The sequence below is a fragment of the Saimiri boliviensis genome, chromosome 1 (genome assembly GCF_048565385.1).
Source record: "Saimiri boliviensis isolate mSaiBol1 chromosome 1, mSaiBol1.pri, whole genome shotgun sequence".
Lineage (NCBI taxonomy): Eukaryota > Metazoa > Chordata > Mammalia > Primates > Cebidae > Saimiri > Saimiri boliviensis.
Genome location: NC_133449.1, coordinates 199009862 through 199029567, shown reverse-complemented (window position 1 = coordinate 199029567; position 19706 = coordinate 199009862). Strand labels below are relative to the sequence as shown.

Here is a 19706-nt window from a genome sequence, read left to right as displayed (position 1 = left end):
AGATATATATATGTACATAGTCCCTTCAATTTTATATTTTAACTCCTTGTATTTTTCAGTGACATCCATTTTCTCACTGATATTGTTTACGAAAAGAAAAGTGTTAGCTTTACCTCTGTTTCCCATAGCAATGCCTCTTTTTCCTTTCTTGTGTGTCTTTATTACACTGAGGATGCCATAGACACAACAGGTATCCCCTACTTTTTCTTGTGTTTAGTGAGGATATTTCCCATATTTTTGCTATCAGCTACGGTATTTTCTATAGATTTCATGTAAGCGTCCTTTATTAGAAATATTCCTTTTGTCTCTGCTTGCTAATTTTTTGAATCATTAATAGGTACTGAATATAATCTAATGGATTTTCTCCATTAGTCCACTAATAATAATATATACATTTATTTTCTAATGTTTAACTAGGTGTTCTGAAAGACCCTTGGTTAGATTCTCCCTTGTAAGTATACATCTCAAAATTTTCCTCTCCTTTTCCTACCAAAGAACAGAGAGGAACTTTACCATTTAACCAGTGTGAATAAGGAAATGAAACAACAACTGGTTAGAATCACTGCCAATAAAGTTGCATCAGGAGAGGTTAGACAAAGATCAGTTTATCTCACATAAAGAGAGGATGAAAGGACTCAATATTAGTTCAGATACATTAAAAAAGAAAAAGAAACAATCTCATAAGCAAAGGCTGAAACCACTGTGATAGTTTTTGAATTTTGTGTAATATAGTATTGGGTATACAATAAGTAGTTAATGCAATAACACTCTACTTTCTAAATTTCTTCATATCCTGAAATTTCTGCCTTTTTAATCATATATATTTCCAGAGAAGCAATTGTTCTCTGATTTTTGCAAATGTCTAAGACAGAAATAACTTATACTTGAATATGAAGTACAGTATTCTTTAATTTTCTTCTGGGATTGGCATGTTAATATTTACTTAGGATTTTAATATGCATGCATATGAGGACAAATTTAATTCTCTTTCTCTTTTTTGTACACATTTTGTCCTTTGTTGATGGCAGAATTTGGCTATTCTAATATAATGACTTACATAGCTTTTCATAATTGTTTCTCCTCTGAAATAGTTGATATAAAATATAAAAAGTGTCTCCTACTTGAAGTGTTATAAAATTCTTCTATGAAATTATTTGGACCTAAGGTCTTTTTAAAGAGTATATTTTAGTTGCCTGCTCATTTCTTTATTCATAATACTTCTACTTTTGACTTCTTGAATTAGTTATTATATATGTTTCTATGAAGTGATACACTTCACTTAAGTTTTCTAAATGTCTGGCATAAAGATAATCAAAATACTTTCCTATGATTCTGGCTCTAATATAATTTTAAATTTCCTTTGAACTTACAATGTTGTTTATCCACGTCTTTTCTAGTTTTTTTTTTTTTTTTTTCATTATAATTGCCAAATGTTGAATTTAACAGTACTTTCCAAAAACAGTTTTGATTGTTGATTGGTGGGACAGATCCTGAAGAAGACGCACACTGTCTTATAAGCCAGAGGTCTCTGTTGCATCTTCAGTCAAGGGAGGTGCGATAGCCTTTAGCAGGGAGGAGTGGGCCACTTCTGCAGATGGTTCAGGGAAATTGGGATTTCAAATTTCTTTAGTGTGTCAACCAAGAACTTTCCATCTCAAGACTTCTTCCAAAAAAGAAACTGACCTGGGTTTAACAGCACTTCCAAGATTGAGAATTCAGTGTCATTGCAGCTGGCCAGATTTATAAATAAGTCCTGTACCCGATCCACCACTCTTTCTGCTGTCCCACCGCGGTAGTTGACAGTTTCTTCAAAAACTGCCAGGGAAGCCCACTGGCTTTTTCACTTTGCTTGTAGTTCATGATTAATCATCCTCAGCCTTTTCTTTTCTTTCTCTGGTGCCGTGGTTGCATGCAGCAAAATGCATTTGATTCCATTGTTTATAATTATTACTTTCCCCAAACTTTTCAAACTTTTGAGATATTGTACCCATCAATGCTTTTCCTTCACTATTGTACCCTCTGAGTTTACCACCAATGAAATTTTAACAATTATACTGTGCATTAGCTAGTGTTCTAAGGTGGCTCAGTTTAACCCCACCTTCCATATACATATTCCAGGTCCTGCTTCCTCTCTCTTTGAATCTAGTCTATGCTGTGATTACATTGATAATAGAATACGGTGTAAGTGATGTTGTACTATACAAAATGCTGGCTTTAGTCTTTAAATGATCTTGCTTTTTCTAGTTCTTCTCTCTGAGAAACCTTGTTCTTGGTATGTTCTTCTTGGAACCCAGCTGCCATATTTTGAAGACTTCACTTATAGGCACACTGCTCACCAGTTTCAGGTGATCTCAAAGCCTCAGCTAGCCTCAGCTTCCAAACAAGTGAATGAGCCCAATTCAGCTTCCAGTTGACTACAACTTCATGCAGCATCATTGAAGCTGGAGAACTGCCCTGCTAAGCCTGATTAACTCGCAGAATCATGAGAGGTAATAAAATAGTTATTTTAAGCCACTCAGCTTTGCATATATTTGTTAAGCAACAAAATGTAATCAGAATATGTTGCCACAGTATTCCAGGATCTTCCACACTCCATTCGCTACCGATGGTGAGATCTTAATTATTAGCCACCTGGGGGGTGATTGGCTCCAAAATTCTACCCTTGAAGTTCCGCTTTCTTGGTCCACTTGGCACCAACTGTCTGAAATCAAGTCCCCTGAGAAACATTTGTTAAGATAGAGAAGACAGGCATACGCATCTGAAAAGGTTTTGAGGAATAATCAGAAACAACCCCTGTGAGGGAGTCCAGGAAAGACTGGGCAGAAGGAGAGGCTGAAGTGCAATACCAGAGGTTTCAGCCAGTCTCATGGAGAGCTCAATATGAGAAGGACCTTAGGAGTTGTCCTGAATTGAGGGAAGGAGTCTGGGATCAGTTATTGAATGCAGGCTGACCCTCAGAAAGGATGCTACCTTTGAATGAAATAAACTTGACAGTGCACCATAGCATCTCATACGCTGCCATTTAAATACTTCATGATTTTGGAGTTTTTTTTTTTTTTTTTTTAAGCTCTCTACCTTTTGTCTATCAAACTTTATTTGTCCTATTTTCTCTTCCTCCACCTCGTTGTTGAAAAGCTATACACTTTCTATTTTTCTCATTTTTATTCTATTTTTTGAGATGTATTTAACCTTATAATTTTCTGTCAATGTCCACGTTTAATCAGAATATCTCTACCTACAAGGGACAAGATTTGTAGCCTACTGTTATCTGTTTTCTGATTTTTCTTCTCTACCACCCCTCACAATTCCAGACTGATATATCTGCTTTATTATGTGCTAATAATTTTTAAACTTTATTTTTTCTATTTTAATAGTTTAATTTTGTTTCTCCTGAACACCATAGATTTAATTTTTTCTTTAGTTACTACTAATACACAGAAATATAATTTTTATATCAAATGTTGCAAATTGACTGTGCATTTAGTAACTATAAACTCATTAATTTTTGGAATTCATTTTACTTTTATTTTTATTTTATTACTATTTTTTTTTCCAGGAACACATGTACTTTATTGAACGCCATTGTAGAAAAGTGTGTGAGTTTAAAGGGCTGATACAGGACGTGGCTCAGGGGCAGGGCGAGGAATGGAAGGTGGAGTATGTGGGAAACAGGTCACAGGTAGAGCCCCTGGCCTGGATGATTCCTCTTGATCTATCGATAGACTTCCAGATCAGTACTGGGATGATGATCAGCAGAAGGGTCATGATGATGCCCCAAATCAGGGCCCAGATGTTGAGGGACTTGGTGGTGGAGGCATAGGCCTGGGCCCCAGTCATGTCACTAAGCATGTCCCTAGACTTCACGGAGTAGGCGAATGCTGAAGCCGACGCAGGGGGAGTTCATGAAGAATGTGATGAACAGGGACCAGATGAAATAGTCAGGCATGGAGGTCTCGCTGCGAATGTGGATCATGGTGGATGTTGGCGGAGCAGGATTGTGGGGTGCCCCCAGCACAGCCACCTCATGCTCCTCCTTCATCATCTCAGTTGTGGGGACGGTCGGTGTTGGCAGGAGTGATGAAGGTTCGGACAGTGCGGTTCATGGTGTCCAGGGAACACCAGCCATGGTAGGGTTGCTGGGATGGTTCTCCTGGAATTCATTTTAGATTCTTTTTGGATTTCAACACGAATCATCATATTTTCTGTGATAGTAACTGGTGTTTTCAATACTATTCCTTTTAGGTTTTTGTTTTTGTTTTGTATGTTGTCTTATTACACTGGATAAGGCTTCCTGTACAATAGTGAGTAAAAGTGAAAGTAGTGATGGAGAGGACGTTTGTACAATTTCTGATTTCAGAGGGAAGTTTTTCACCATCTATTAAATGTGAATTTTGTTGCAGACACTATTCTGGTTTTTAAAGTACTTCTGTGTTTTCAGTCATTAATGGATTTGACATTTATCATTCTTTTCTGCCTCTATTGAGAAGATTATCTTTTTGCTAACGTAGGTAAAATATATGAGTGATTTTGAAATGTTAAGTTAATCTTGAATTCTTGGGATAAACACAATTCAGTCATAACATAGTAAAATTTTTATATTTTGCTTAAAAATATTTTAGTTCACAAATAATATTTGCCTGAAAATTTTCTTCCTTGCATCCTACTTGTTTTTTTTTTTTTTTGCAATGGAGTCTTGCTCTGTTACCCCAACTGGAGTGCAATGGCATGATCTTGGGTCACTGCAACCTTGCAACCTCCGCCTCCAAGGTTCAAGTGATTCTCCTGTCTCAGCCTCCTGAGTAGCTGGGATTACAGGGGCACATCAACATGCCCAGCTAATTTTTGTATTTTTAGTAGAGACGGGGTTTTGCCATGTTGGCCAGGCTGGTCTCGAAGTCCTGACCTCATGTCATCCCTCTTCCTGGGCCTCCCAAAGTGTTGGGATTACAGGCGTGAACCAACGTGTCCAGCCATAACCTACTTTTTGTAAACCAGCTTATCCTGGCTTCTAAGGACAAGTTAAGAATTTTTCTCTTTTTAAAATTCTCTGGAAGTTTGTTTAAGATTGGTGTTCTTTCTTAAAATGTAGAATTTTCAGGTGAACCCATCTGGGTCTGGAGCCTGTGTGTGTGTGTATGTGTGTGTGTGTGTGTGTGTGTGTGTGTGTGTGTGTGTACCTTTTCAATGAAAGATTCAACTTTAGTATTTATAGAGCTATCCAAAGTTTGTAGTTTTTAATTTTTTTGTATCAGTTTTAGTAAATGGTGTTTTCCTGAGAAATATTTTATTCAAAAGTTTATAATATTCTCTTATTACTTTTAGAATTTATCAAATTTATTGTGATTTCCCCTGCTTTAATCCTGATAATGGTTACTTGTATCTCTTTCTCTATTAATCTATTTGGGAGTTCATCAATTTATTGGTTCTTTTAAGGAACAAACTTTGGGCTGAGTATTTATATGGTATATTTGTTTTTCATTTCATTAATTTGTTTTCTTATCTTTTTAGTTTATTTCCCCTTATTGAATATATTTTCTCTTTTTTTTTAATTTATCATTTTTCTATGTGCATGGTATGTTTTTTCTCCAATTACATTCAAATTTTCTCTTTGTCTTTTGATTCGAGTAGATTGAATATTATATGTCCAGATACACACACACACACACACACACACACACACACACACACACAATGTTTATCCTCCTGTGGTTCTCTAAGTTTCTTGTAACTGTGATTTGGTGTATGTTGCTGATTTTGGAAAATTCATAGCCATTATTTCTTCAATTTTTTTTTGTCCTATTCTTTCTTTTTTGTTTTTTAAATTTTAAATTCAGTGGTATATCTGTAAGTGTCTTACATATGTATACTTGAGTCACAGGGGTTTGTTGTATAGATTATTTCATCACCCAGGTATGAAGCTTAGAACCCAATAGTTATTTTTCCTGATACTCTGTCTCCTCCCTCAAGTAGGCCCCAGTGTGTGTTGATCCCCTCTACGTGTTCATGAGTTCTCATCATTTAGCTCCCACTTATAAGTAAGAATATATGGTATTTGGTTTTCTGTTCCTGTGTAAGTTTGCTAAGAATAATGGCCTCCAGTTCCTTCTTTACACCATATACAAAAATTAACTCAAGATGGATTAAAGACTTAAATGTAAAACTAAAAACTATAAAAACCCTGGGAGACAACCTAGGCACAAGCAAAGATTTCATGATGAATACATCAAACACAACTGCAACAAAAGCAAAACTTGACAAATGGGATCTAATTAAACTAAAGAGCTCCTGCACAGCAAAATAAACTAAGAAAATGAACAATCTACAGAATGCTAGAAAATTTCTGTCCTGTTGGCATTCCATGTAGGCATTTGTGAGACTAAATGGAATTTCTAAGATTGTTCCATTGGTCTTGGATGCTCTGTGTTTCAATTTGGGTGTTTTCAATTGACCTACTTTCAAGTTCACTGAATCTTTCCTAGGCTGTGCCATGTCTGCTGATGAGTGTGTTGAAGGCACTCTTCTTTTATGTTACCATAGCGGGTTTTGTTCCTTGAAATTTCATCTGATTCTTTTCGTTCTCACCTCCTTGTTGAAATTTTCCACCGATCTCATGTTTTCACTTTTTCCATTACAGTTGTTAACATCAGAGTCAAAGTTATTTTTCAATTGCTATCAGATAATTCTAACATCTCTGTCACATCTGAGTCCAGTTCAGTTTATAGCTTTGTTTCTTAGCAGTATGTTGTTTATTTCTTGCCATTTTGTTTGCTCATAATTTTGTGTTTAATGTGTGCATCTTGTTGTTGGAGAGTAGAAATAGGTGGTTTTCATGCCTGTAAGGAAGCGTGCCTTCCCTTCTGTTAGGCATTGTGTGGAGGTTTGGATTAATCTACTGAGGATACTGGTTGGACTCGCAGTTTATGCTATGCTTATCCTCGGTGTACCACATGCTTCAGATTTCTCTAACAATGTCTTTAGTTTTCGATGGAGCCTGGTTTCCTGAGCAGGTTCCTCTATCTGCTGGACACTCAGCTTTTGTTCTCTCATTTGCATTAGCTGAGAGGGTCTGTCTCCCTTATCTTATGACTTTCCTAGCAGCACCCCACCGTTACTTGTTATTTGATGCTTGTCAGCTTGGTACTAGAGAAAAGAGGGGATCATCTCTGTTATTTTGATTAAACTTCAGTTTCTCAGCAAACTGACACAAGAGCAGAAAATCAAACACCGCATGTTCTCACTCATAGGCGGGTGTTGAACAATGAGAACAAATGGACACAGGGAGGGAAGCACTACACACTGGGGTCCGTTGGGGGGAAATGGGGGAGGGACGGGGAGTGGGGAGGTGGGAAGAGATAGCATGGGGAGAAATGACAGATACAGGTGAGGGGAAGGAAGGCAGCAAACCACACTGCCATGTGTGTACCTATGCAACAATCTTGCATGTTCTTCACATGTACTGCAAAACCTAATATGCAATTAAAAAAAAACAAACAAAAAAACTTCAGTTTTAGGAGGCCCTATATACTTGGGTCTTGGGAACGTGACCTCAGAACTCTTGCCTTTTCACCATCTGTAGTTCTGTGTTCAGCACATATTCCTGTCTCTTACTCCAGGAAAAGGGGATATTTCCCTGTTCCCTTCCTCCAGCTGCATTAGGTTTGTCCCAGTGCCTAAAGGTTACAATGCTTCTTGCCAAAACCACTTGCAGATGAAGTCTTCTATTTATTAGGGGAGATAAGGGAGAAGGTCTTGGCTGGTTTTATACCCTCTTCATGGTAGCTACCATTCTTATCCTCCAGGTCTGCATCATGAGGCATACTTTCTCAGGACTCTCACCCCCCTTTTTTTTGTATGCCCAGAAGAGTCTATGCAGAAAAGACTGCAAGAAGATATAAACTGCCCCTATACATAGGAGTATGTGGCTCCCAGGGGCTTTGTGAACCCACACTCAACACTCCCTGATATGGTTAGTCTTTGTTTCCCCACCCAAATCTCATCTTAAATTATGGTCCTCACAACAAAGGAGAGACAAGGTGGAGGTAATTGAATCATGGGAAGCAGTTCCTCCCTGCTGTTCTTGTGAGAGTGAGGTCTCACAAGATCTGATGATTTTTTAAAGGGGCTCTGCTACCTTCTCTCAGCACACTTTTCCTTCCTGGTGCCTTGTGAAGAAGGTGCTTACTTCTCCTTTGCCTTCCACCATGATTGTAAGTTTCCTGAGGCCTCCCCAGCCATGCTGAACTGTGAATCAATTAAACCTCTTTCCTTTATAAATTACCCAGTCTCACTCAGGCAGTTCTTTATAGCAGTATGAAAATAAACTAATACACCCCTTAATTTATTAACTCTTCTAATCAAATTCTAACTGATGTCTGGCTGTGTTTGTTCCAGGTTAGCAAGTGCTATCTTTCCTCATAGGCATCTTTTTCTCCTTAGATTTTAGACTATCTGGTTTTCCTGTGACCTCGCTTCTCTGAACTTTTCAAGAAAATCTTGACCTTGCATTTTTTGTTGTTTCTGTAAGGGTGGAAAACATTGTTCTTTCCCGCTCTCTATCTTCACAGCAGACACTAGAAGTCCATTAATCATATTTTTATTTTTATTTTTATTTATTTATTTATTTATTTTTTTGAGACGGAGTTTCACTCTTGTTACCCAGGCTGGAGTGCAATGGCGCGATCTCGGCTCACCGCAACCTCCGCCTCCTGGGTTCAGGCAATTCTCCTGCCTCAGCCTCCTGAGTAGCTGGGATTACAGGCACGCACCACCATGCCCAGCTAATTTTTTGTATTTTTAGTAGAGACGGGGTTTCACCACGTTGACCGGGATGGTCTCGATCTCTCGACCTCGTGATCCACCCGCCTCGGCCTCCCAAAGTGCTGGGATTACAGGCTTGAGCCACCGCACCCGGCTAGTTTTATTCTTATTGATTTCCAAGGGTTTGTGTATTCTGGATGCATATTATTTGTCAAATAGTCTTATTGAGAAACTTACTCTCAGCTCGTGGCTTCTGTTTTTACTTTCTTAATTGTGTCTCTTGCTGTACAGAAGTTTCTAAATTTGACAAATTGCAATTTTAAAATCTTTTTCTTTTATATTTAGAGCTCATTGTGTCTTGTCTGATATTTTTATCTACTGTAAGTTCCTAGAGACATTCTTTACTGTCTTTTTTAGAAATGCTATGATAGTTTTAGCTTCTATATAAAAAGTTTATTTTAAATTAAGTTTATCTTTGTGGTACAAGAAAAAGATTGTAGTTCATATATTCCTGTGTGTTTATTTAATTATTTCAGTACCATTTACTGTAAAACTTTCCTTTGCCTATTTAACTGCTTTGATATCTTTTTCAAAATTAAATTGACCACATGTATATATTCTATTTCCGTACTCCATTCTATACCATTGACCTCTCTTTTTTGTTATACCAATATTATAATGTCTTTATTTCTGTCACTTTATAATACATTTTAAAATCAGATAGAGTTCTCCATCTTTGTTCTTCTCAAGATTGTTTTGGTATCCCAGATGTTTTGTATTTCTTTACACATGCTAGCATAAGTTTTTCATTTTCTACAGACAAAGCCTATTAGGATTAGTCTGGCTGGTCACAGTGGCTCACATCTGTAATCCTAGCACTTTGGGAGGACAAGCAAGTAGATCACTATGTCAGGAATTTGAGACCAGCCCGGCCAAAATGGTGAAACCCCATCTCTACTAAAAATACAAAAATTAGACGGGTGCAGTGTTGGGCACCTATAATCCCAGCTACTCAGAAGGCTGAGGCAGGAGAATCACTTGAACCTGGGAGGCAGAGAGTTGCAGTGAGCTGAAATCATGCCACTGCACTCCAGCCTGGGCGACAGAGCAAGACTACATGTCAAAAAAAAAAAAAGATTAGTCTTACTCTGCATACCAGTTAGGGAGAGAATTGACATGTTAACAATATTGAGTCTTCCAGTTAATGAGCATGACATATCTTTGCACTTAGACTTTTTCAACTTTTATTTTGCCCTCTGAAGGTACACGTGCAGGTTTGTTTTAGGGGCATACTGCATGATGCTGAGGTTTGATGCATGGATGATACCACCATGCAGGTAGTGAGTGTAGTATCCAATAGGTAGTTTTTCATCCCATCCACCTCTTTCTCTCTCCTGCTTCCAGTAGTTTTCAGTGTCTGTTGTTCCCACCTTTATGTCCATGTTTACTCAGTGTTTAGCTCCCGCTTATAAGTGAGAACATGTGATGTTTGGTTTTCTGTTCCTGTGTTAATTCACTTAGGATAATGGCCTCCAACTACATCCATGTTGCTGCAAAGGACATGATTTTATTACTTTTTATGGGTTTGTAGTATTCCATGGTGTATATGTACCATATTTTATTTATCCAGTTCACCACCAATGGATACCTCGGTTGATTCTGGCTTTGCTATCATTAATAGTGCTGCAATTAATATACAAGTGCAAGTGTATTTTTGGCAGAACGATTTATTTTCCTTCGTGTCTATAGCCAGTAAAGGGATTGCTGGGTCAAATGGTAGCTCTCAGTTCTTTGAAAAGTCTCCAACTGCTTTGTATACTGGCTAATTTGCATTTCCACTAATAGTGTATAAGCATTCCCTTTTCTCTGTGGTTTCAACAGAATCTTTTTTTTTTTTTGACTTTTTAATAATTGTCATTCTGACAGATATAAAATTGTTTCTCACTGTAGTTTCGATTTGCAAAACTTTCTCTTAGCAATATTTGGTAATTTTAACTGTAGAAAATTTGGACATCTTCTGTTGAATTGATTCGTAAGTATTTTATGTTTTTATTTTATTGTAAATCAAATGTTTTTATTGAATTTTCCTATCATTTCCTATTAGTATGTGGGAATACAACTGATTGTTTTATGTTGATCTTGTGTACTGTCACCTTGAAAATTCACTGATCAATTTTAGTAGTCTAACTCAACTTTTAGAATTTTCTATAAAATAACCAAGTCATCTGTACATGGCCACAACTTAACTTCTTTCTTTCCAATATTAATAGACTTCTAATTTTACCTAAGTTAGAACATGGACTGTGCCTTTAATTTTAATTGTCTTTATTAAGATACAACTTACGTACAGTAAAATTTATCAATTTAAAAATATAATGCAAAGAGTTTTGGCAAATGAATAAAATCCTGTAATCACCACCATAATAATGATATAAAACCTTTCTATCACTCCCCAAATTCCTTAGAGCCTTTTGCATTTGATTCCCTCCCATGTTAGCCCCATAGAACAAAACCCCCATTTCGTTATGGTAATTCCTTTAATTATTTAAACATTTATAATAGTGGTTTTAAATCCTTTTTGTGTGAATATCAACATATGACTCATCCTGGGGTCAGTTTCCTTTGATCTGCATTCTGCCACTTCAGTTTTGCCTTTCCTTGAATATCATATAGAGGAAATTATTTTATTTATTTATTTTTTTTGAGATGGAGTTTCGCTCTTGTTACCCAGGCTGGAGTGCAATGGCGCGGTCTCGGCTCACCGCAACCTCCACCTCCTGGGTTCAGGCAATTCTCCTGCCTCAGCCTCCTGAGTAGCTGGGATTACAGGCACGCGCCACCATGCCCAGCTAATTTTTTGTATTTTGAGTAGAGACGGGGTTTCACCATGTTGACCAGGATGGTCTTGATCTCTCGACCTCGTGATCCACCCGCCTCGGCCTCCCAAAGTGCTGGGATTACAGGCTTGAGCCACCGCGCCCGACCCAGATTTTTTTTTTTTAATTCTTTCACTGTGGTCCCTTCTTTCTGGAATTTCTTTCTCAAATTCCAACCTCTCTGCCAGCCTTGAATTCTGTTTTCTGATACCTCAAGCTAATAAGACCAACATTTTTCTATTTGAGTTGTAGCTGTCCTGTGCTGCTTGCAAGAGTGCCCTCAGAGAAAATGCCAAGTAAATGTACATCTCATTCAGAAGAGTTTCTTTCTTTCATGGGTTACATCATTTCCAGTTTTCTGATTTTGGCTGTTATTCTGCACATTTAAGTAACTGTGTTTATATTTAGTCCAGAGATTGTAATTTTTATATGCAGGAAGCTTAGTAATACCAGCTTCTCTGCCATTAACAGAATGCAATCTTGCCCTTTCATATATGAATGAGACACTAAGTAACTCATTAGAAACTTTGGGTTAGGTTTCACTCTAAGGTGATTTACAAAAATGAGGATATTTTGTTGGGGGTATCTCAGTGTCAGTGCTCATAGGCTTACCCCTCCTTAGGTTACTTATTTTCTTCAGTGAAGAATCCACCAATTGCTGTATGGCTAGGGGTAAAAGAGACATAAACCAATTTCTCAGCCTTCTGAGAGCCTGTGGCCTCAGCAGTCTCACTGCTTACTGTGCAGAGTTTCACTTAATCTCTGTTTTCAATATGGTCTCAGCTGTATCTTCTGACCTAAAACATTTTGTTTCATGTTCAACATTTATAAAATTAAATATATTATCTTCTTCTACGATTTGGTATGAGTGTTTTTTGGCTGTGAATTGTTAGAAGAGGTTATCTAGGAAGCCTAAAAACTTTAATTAAAAAAAATTTTGTTATGAATACAATAATAGTTGTACTTATGTATGGGAGACGTGTGATATCTTTATACATGCATACAATGTGTAATGATCAAATCAAGGCAACTGGAATATCCATTCCCTCAAGCATTTATCACTTCCTTGTTGTGAGAAACATTCCAATTCCACTCTTAGTTAATATTGAAATATGTAATAAATTACTGTTACTATAGTTGCCCTATTGTGCTACTGAACATTAAATCTTATTCCCTCTCTCTAACTGCATTTTTGTACCCATTAACTATCCCCTCTTTATCCCCTTCCCATCCTCTGATAGCCATCATTCTACTGTCTAAGAGTTCAATATTTTTCTTAGCTTCCACATATGAGTGAGAACACACAATATTGACTTTCTCTGCCTGGCTTATTTCACTTAACATAATATCCTCCAGTTTCATCCATGTTGCTGCAAATGACAAGACTGAATTCTTTTTATGGCTGAATGATATTTCCTTGTGTATACATAGCATGTTTTCTTTATCCATTCATCCACTGCTGGATACTTAGGTTGATTCCATATTGTGGCTATCATGAATAGTACTGCGATAAATATGAGAGTGTAGATGTCTCTCCGATATACTGATTTCCTTTCTTTTGGATATATACCTAGCAGTGGGATTGTGGGACCACATGGTAGTTCTATTTTTAGTTTATTTATTACTTTTGAAGAACCTCTGTTCTGTTCTTCACAGTGACTGTACTAATTTACATTCCCACCAACAGTGTAAGATGGTCCCTTTCCCCCACATTTTCACCAACATTCATTATTGCCTGTCTCTCTGATAAAAGCCATTTATCAGAAAGACGGGGTGAGATATTTCCTTGTTTTGATTTGCATTTCTCTGATGAATAGTAATTTTTATATAGTTGTTGGCTATTTATATGTCTTCTTTTGAGAAATGTATATTAAGATCTTTTGCCCATTTTTCAATCAGATTTTTTTTCCTATAAAGTTGTTTGAGCTTCTCATATATTCTGGTAATTAAACCCTTGTCAGATGGATAGTTTGCAGATATTTTCTCCCATTCTGTGGTGGTCTCTTCACTTTTTTTTTTATTGTTTTCTTTGCTGTGTAGAAACTTTAGCTTGATGTGATTCAATGTGTCCATTTTTGCTATGGTTGCCTGTGCTTTCGAGACCTTACTCAAGAAATGTTTCCCAGACCAAGAAACTCGAGTGTTTCTCCAATGTTCTCTTCTAGTAGTTTCATAGTTTCAGATATTAAAGTATTTAATCCACTTCGGCTTTTTTGTATATGGTGAGAGATAGGGGTCTAGATTAATTCTTCTGCAAATGGACATCTAGTTTTCCAAGTACCATTTATTGAAGAGACTGTCCTTTCCCTAATGCATGTTCTTGATGCCTTTCTCAAAAATGATTTGACTGTAAGTGTATGACATTATTTCTGGATGCTTTATTCTGTCCCACTGGTCTATATATCTGTTTTGATGCCAGTATCATGCTCTTTTGGTTACTATACTTAGGTATAATATATATTATATATATAAAACCTAATGTAGATTATACATATATATTAGGTTACAATATTAGGTATTATAATATATTAGGTTTTATATATATAATATATATAAAATAATATATATTATATATTATTATAATATATAAAATAATATATATTACATATTATTATAATATATATAAAATAATATATATTATATATTATTATAATATATATAAAATAATATATATTATAATATATAAAACCTAATATAGATTATACATATATATTAGGTTACAATATTAGGCATTATAATTTGAAACCATGTAATGTGATACCTCCAGCTTCCCCCACCACCCCCGCCTCAGGATTGCTTTGTCTATTTGGATTCTTTTGGGGTTTTACTTAAATTTTAGCATTATTTTTCCTATTTCTGTGAAGAATGTCATTGGCATTTTGATAGACATTGCATTGAATGTGTAGATTACTTTGGGTAATGTGGGCATTTAAAAATATTGTTTTTTCCAATCCATGAATATAAAATATCTTTATCATTATTTGGGTCCTCTTCAATTTCTTTCATCAATGTTTTATGATTTTCATTATAGACATCTTTCACTTCTTTTGTTAAGTTTATACCTAGATATTTTGTTTTATTTGTAGCTATTATGAATGGGATCCAGAAATGCTACTCTTTTTATATGTTGATTTTGTATCCTGCAACTTTACAGGATTGGTCAATTCTAAGTTTTTTTTTTTTTTTTTTTTTTTTTTTTTGGTGAAGTCTTTAGCGTTTTCTAAATGTAAAATCACATCATCTTCAAGCAAAAACAATTTGCCTATTTCCTTTCCAATTTGGATGAAGGGGCCTAATAACTTTATACACATTGTTAACCAATGTTTTGTTCTCTGTTTTTTGCCTCAGCTTGAGAACCATGTAGTACTCTAACTTCTGAACATGTCTTGATTTTATAACAGGGATTAAATTTCTTCTTATTGGCTTTCCCATTGCAAATCAAGGTTTCAGGTTTATTAACTCCTCTATGTCTATTACTGTTTGTGTTTTCAAGATTCAGTTGATATCACTTCTCTTTTTCTTTTTGTGAGACAATAACCCTGTTCCTTTTCTGGTCATTTCAGTTGAGGTTTGATAAGAAGTAATGGTACATTTTGTATATTTAATTCCTGTTCCACTTATTTTAATATAATATTTATTAATTTTTATTTATGTCTGAAATAAAAGTAAGCTGCATTAATTATACAAAATATTCTGTTTTTAAACTTCAATTAATAGTATATTTACAAAAGTCAGTTATGGAAAGCATAGATGTCAAATGACTAAACTTAAGCTGAATATAAATATAAATTCTAGAATCACCTCGGTACCATGAAACGGCTTTCTCGAATCATTGTCACCTAAAATAGCAGGAGAAAAAGGCTTACCATCTCCTTTAATGTAACATGCTTGCTTTGGGTTTACGTTGTAAAGAAATTGCTAACAACAGGCAAGTATTTACATGCAGTGCTGCTGCTGCTGGACTTGCCTCAAAGTGGTGAGAATAAAAATGGCTTAGAAACTATTTCATGCCCATCTCTCCACTGGTCAGTGCAAGCCAAGGGAAACTTGCTGAGTGAAGCTAGAATTTACTTTAGAGACCTTTATTAACTTGCTTTGCTTGTGAACTTGATTTTTCAACATGATAGTGAATCCATCCACTGAGAAGTAACATCATGTGGACATTTTCAGTCTTTTACCAAAAAATTTTACTAAAATTTAAGTGAATTTGCATGAATTTGCAGTACTTGTTATTTGTTAGAGTATCTGTACATTGAGTTTGCACTCGTCATTATAAAATTATCATGAGGAATAGTTTTTGTACAGTCATATCTTGTACAACATTTTGGTCAGCGATGGGCTGCATATATAATGGTGGTCCCGTAAGACCAATAGAGCTGAAAAATTTCTGTCACCAAGTGACATCATAGCCTAGTCTTATAGCATTCTACATTACTCATGTGTTTGTGGTGATGCTGCTGTAAACAAACCTACTGTGCTGCCAATCATTTGAGAGTCTAGTGCATGCAATTATGTACAGCACATTATACTTTGTAATGGTCATAAATGACTGTTACTAGTTCATACTATGTAACTAGTAAATACTAGCATAGTATTTACTATACTATATATTTTATTGTCATTTTAGAGTTTTCTCCTCTACCTAATATTATGCAGCCATCAAAAACGATGAGTTCGTGTCCTTTGCAGGGACATGGATGAACCTGGAAACCATCATTCTCAGCAAACTGACACAAGAGCAGAAAATCAAACACCACATGTTCTCACTCATAGGCGGGTGTTGAACAATGAGAACACAGGGACACAGGGAGGGGAGCACTACACACTGGGGTCCCTTGGGGGGAAATGGGGGAGGGACGGGGGGTTGGGGAGGTGGGAAGAGATAGCATGGGGAGAAATGACAGATACAGGTGAGGGGAAGGAAGGCAGCAAACCACACTGCCATGTACGTACCTATGCAACAATCTTGCATGTTCTTCACATGTACCCCAAAACCTAAAATGCAATAAAAAAGAAAGAAAAAAAAAAGTTAACTGTAAAACGGCCTCAGGCATCTCCTTCAGGAGGTATTGCAGAAGAAGACATTATCATCATAGATAACACAGCTCCATGCATATTATCGCCCCTGAAGACCTTCCAGCTGGACAAGATACGGAGGTGGAAGACATGATATTGATGACCCTGTTTCTGCATAGGCCTGGGCTAGTGTCTATGTATGTCTTAGTTTTCAACAACGTTCAAAAAGTTTAAAAAAAATTGTTTTAAAAAGAAGAAAGCTTATAGAATAAGGATATAACGAAAATATTTTTGTACAGTTTTACAATGTATTTTGTATAAAATATCTTGTATTTGTGTTTCAGCTAGTGATTTCTATTAAAGAATCAAAACGTTTTAAAAAATTAAAAAGTTTATAAAGTAAAATTACAGCAAACTGAGGTTAATTTATCATTGAAGAAAGAAACTATTCTAAATAAATTTAGTGTAAGCATACAGTATTTATAGTCTATTGCAGCATAATGTCTGAGGCCTTCATATTCACTCATCACTCACTCACTCACACAGAACAACTTTCAGTCCTGCAAGCTGAATTCATGATAAGTGCCCTATACAGGTGTACCATTTTTTATCTTTTGCACAATATTTTTATTGTACCTTTCTTATGTTTAGATATACATAAATTCATAAACACTTATCGTTGTGTTAAAATTGCCTACAGCAGGGGTTCCCAACCCCTATGCCACAGACTGCTCTGTGACCTGTTAGGAACTGGGCTTTGCAAGCAAGGAAAGCTTCATCTGTATTTAAAGGGGCTCTCCATCACCCACATTACTGCCTGAGCTGTGGCTCCTGTCAGATCAGTGATGGCATTAGATTCCCATAGGAGAATGAACCCTACTGGGAATTGCGCGTGCGAGGGATCTAGTTTGCACACTCCTTGTGAGAATCTAATGCCTGATGATCTATCACTGTCTCCTATCACCCCCAGATGGGACCATCTAGTTGCATGAAAACAAGCTCAGGACTTCCACTGATTTTACATTATGGTGACTTGTATAATTATTTGATTATGTATTAGAATGTAATAATAATAAAGTGCACAATAAATGTAACACACTTGAATCATTCCAGAGCCATCTTCTCTACCCCCTGTCCATGGAAAAATTGTCTTCCAAGAAACTGGTCCCTGCTGCTAAAAAGAGTGGGGACCGCTAGCCCGTAGCATTCAGTATAGTAAAATGCTGTACAGGGTTGCAGTCAAGGAACAACTGACTATTCCATCTAGCGTAGCTGTGTAGTAAGCTATACTATCTGGGTATGTACAAGTATACTCGATGATGTTCTCACATCTGCAATGCGTAAGAATGTATCTCTTCAAGTTCTCACTGTGGTTAAGAGATGGATGACTGTTATTTTGTTTTCTATTTCCAATCAGCTAGGAATCACATTCCTGTAACTACTTGATTGGACATTTTTGGTTGTTTGTTCACTAGTATAGCAGTCAGGATTTTAAGAATAATAAATCCATAAATTAGATTAAATATTGGACCATGTTAATGGTTGTGCTATCAGGAATAGTTTAGTGCATGCTGGAGGAAAGTCAGGGAGAAAAAAAGGCTAAAATAACACCTGTGAAGCAAGATGAAAGGGCCTAGAGCTATTTAGCCAGAAATGAATTGTGATATAAAAACTGTCATGTATAGGTATCATAATATGACTAATTGTTTGTCTTTGCTGAAATCTGAAAAGAAAAAGTTCAAGGGTAGTATAAGTGATGTATATTTAAGACTGAGAACAAGAGCCATGACAGTTGATGGACAGGCCGTAAGAATGCTTATGATGGGAGACATCTCTTGGGAAGAGAAAAAGCTTTAAATGTAGCAATATGCTCTGTCATGAAGGAGGACAAGACCTGTCTTAAGGCAGAGGGTTTACTAGCTGGCTTCCAAAGGCCTTTCTAGAACCGTAATTCTGAGCCCCTTCTGTTGCTGGCTTCAGATGCTGAGATTGAACTCGACACTGCCTAGTGTCTGCTCTTTTAGGAGCTCCGGCAGCGCCAGAGGAGGCAGTGCCACCAGCAGCGACGACAGACAGCATCTGTTCCAACTGAAGACTTCACTCAAAGGTGAGTCGGGTCAGTGTGGACCTGGGCGCTTCCTTCCCCTCCGGCTGTCACTGGGTCCAGGCACAGAAGCCCTCAGGGATTGGCGACCACCGCACACCCTCCCCGGCTACCAATATAAGCTCTGACAGAGGGATGGCTGGTTAGCCGGTGCTAGAAGGGAGGGACTCGCCACGGAGACGCGCTCCGGGCGGGATGAGTTGCGCCACCGCCACCTAGGTCCCTCTCTAGCTAACCGGCGGGGTAGCCTGGACCCAGGTGCTCCCGGGGTGCGCCTGGCACCCGCCGACCCGGAGCCAGCGTCCCGCTGCGCCCGGTCTCCCTCCAGCTCCGGCCCCCGTGGGAGGGCGCGTGGGATGCAGCGCGGGTCTCTGAGCCTTCCCCAAGCTCCAGCATCCGGAGCCGCCCTACCGGCCCGCGGCAGCCACAGCCTGGGAGGGAGAAAGGAAAGAGGGAGGGCGGCGGGAAAGGCTGGGCGCGGGAGTGGGGAGGGAGCGCGGGGGCGGGAGCCTCTCCTCAGCGGCGCAGCTCACCTCCCTCCGGCGGGCGGCGACTCCGGGCTCCCCCTCGCGCCCTCTCGCCGCGTCTCGCCCCTTCCCGCCCACCGTCCCTGCGGGCGCGGGCGGCGGCGGTGGGCGTGTGCGCGCGTGAAGGACGCCGCCTGTCTCTCGCTCCCGCGTTCGCAGGCGGCGGCGGCGGCGGGCGGCTTCTCGCTCGGGCAGCGGCGGCGGCGGCTTCCGGAGTCCCGCTGCGAAGATGCTCAAAGTCACGGTGCCCTCCTGTTCCTCCGCGTCCTGCTCTTCGGTCACCGCCAGCGCGGCCCCGGGGACCGCGAGCCTCGTCCCGGATTACTGGATCGACGGCTCCAACAGGGATGCGCTGAGCGATTTCTTCGAGGTGGAGTCGGAGCTGGGACGGTAAGGCGCGGGCTCCGGCGGGGGAAGCCCGCGGCG

The 19706-nt window shown here is 38.3% G+C and overlaps 1 protein-coding gene across 2 annotated transcripts in view; it reads left to right on the top strand.

The window, feature by feature from the left end:
• Positions 1–18703: 18703 nt before the first annotated feature.
• The window catches only part of CAMK4 (calcium/calmodulin dependent protein kinase IV), a 267534-nt gene continuing 266531 nt past the window's right edge, over positions 18704–19706 (top strand). The window contains exon 1 of one of the 2 annotated variants that reach the window (XM_074382746.1): positions 18704–18756. Coding sequence is in view for 1 of the 2 variants with exons in the window: in XM_010339923.3 (XP_010338225.2) it covers positions 19510–19670 (161 nt within the window). In the remaining variant the exon portion in view is untranslated. Of the gene's footprint in view, positions 18757–19020; positions 19671–19706 lie in introns of those variants that run through there. The other variant, XM_010339923.3, reaches the window with a different exon arrangement.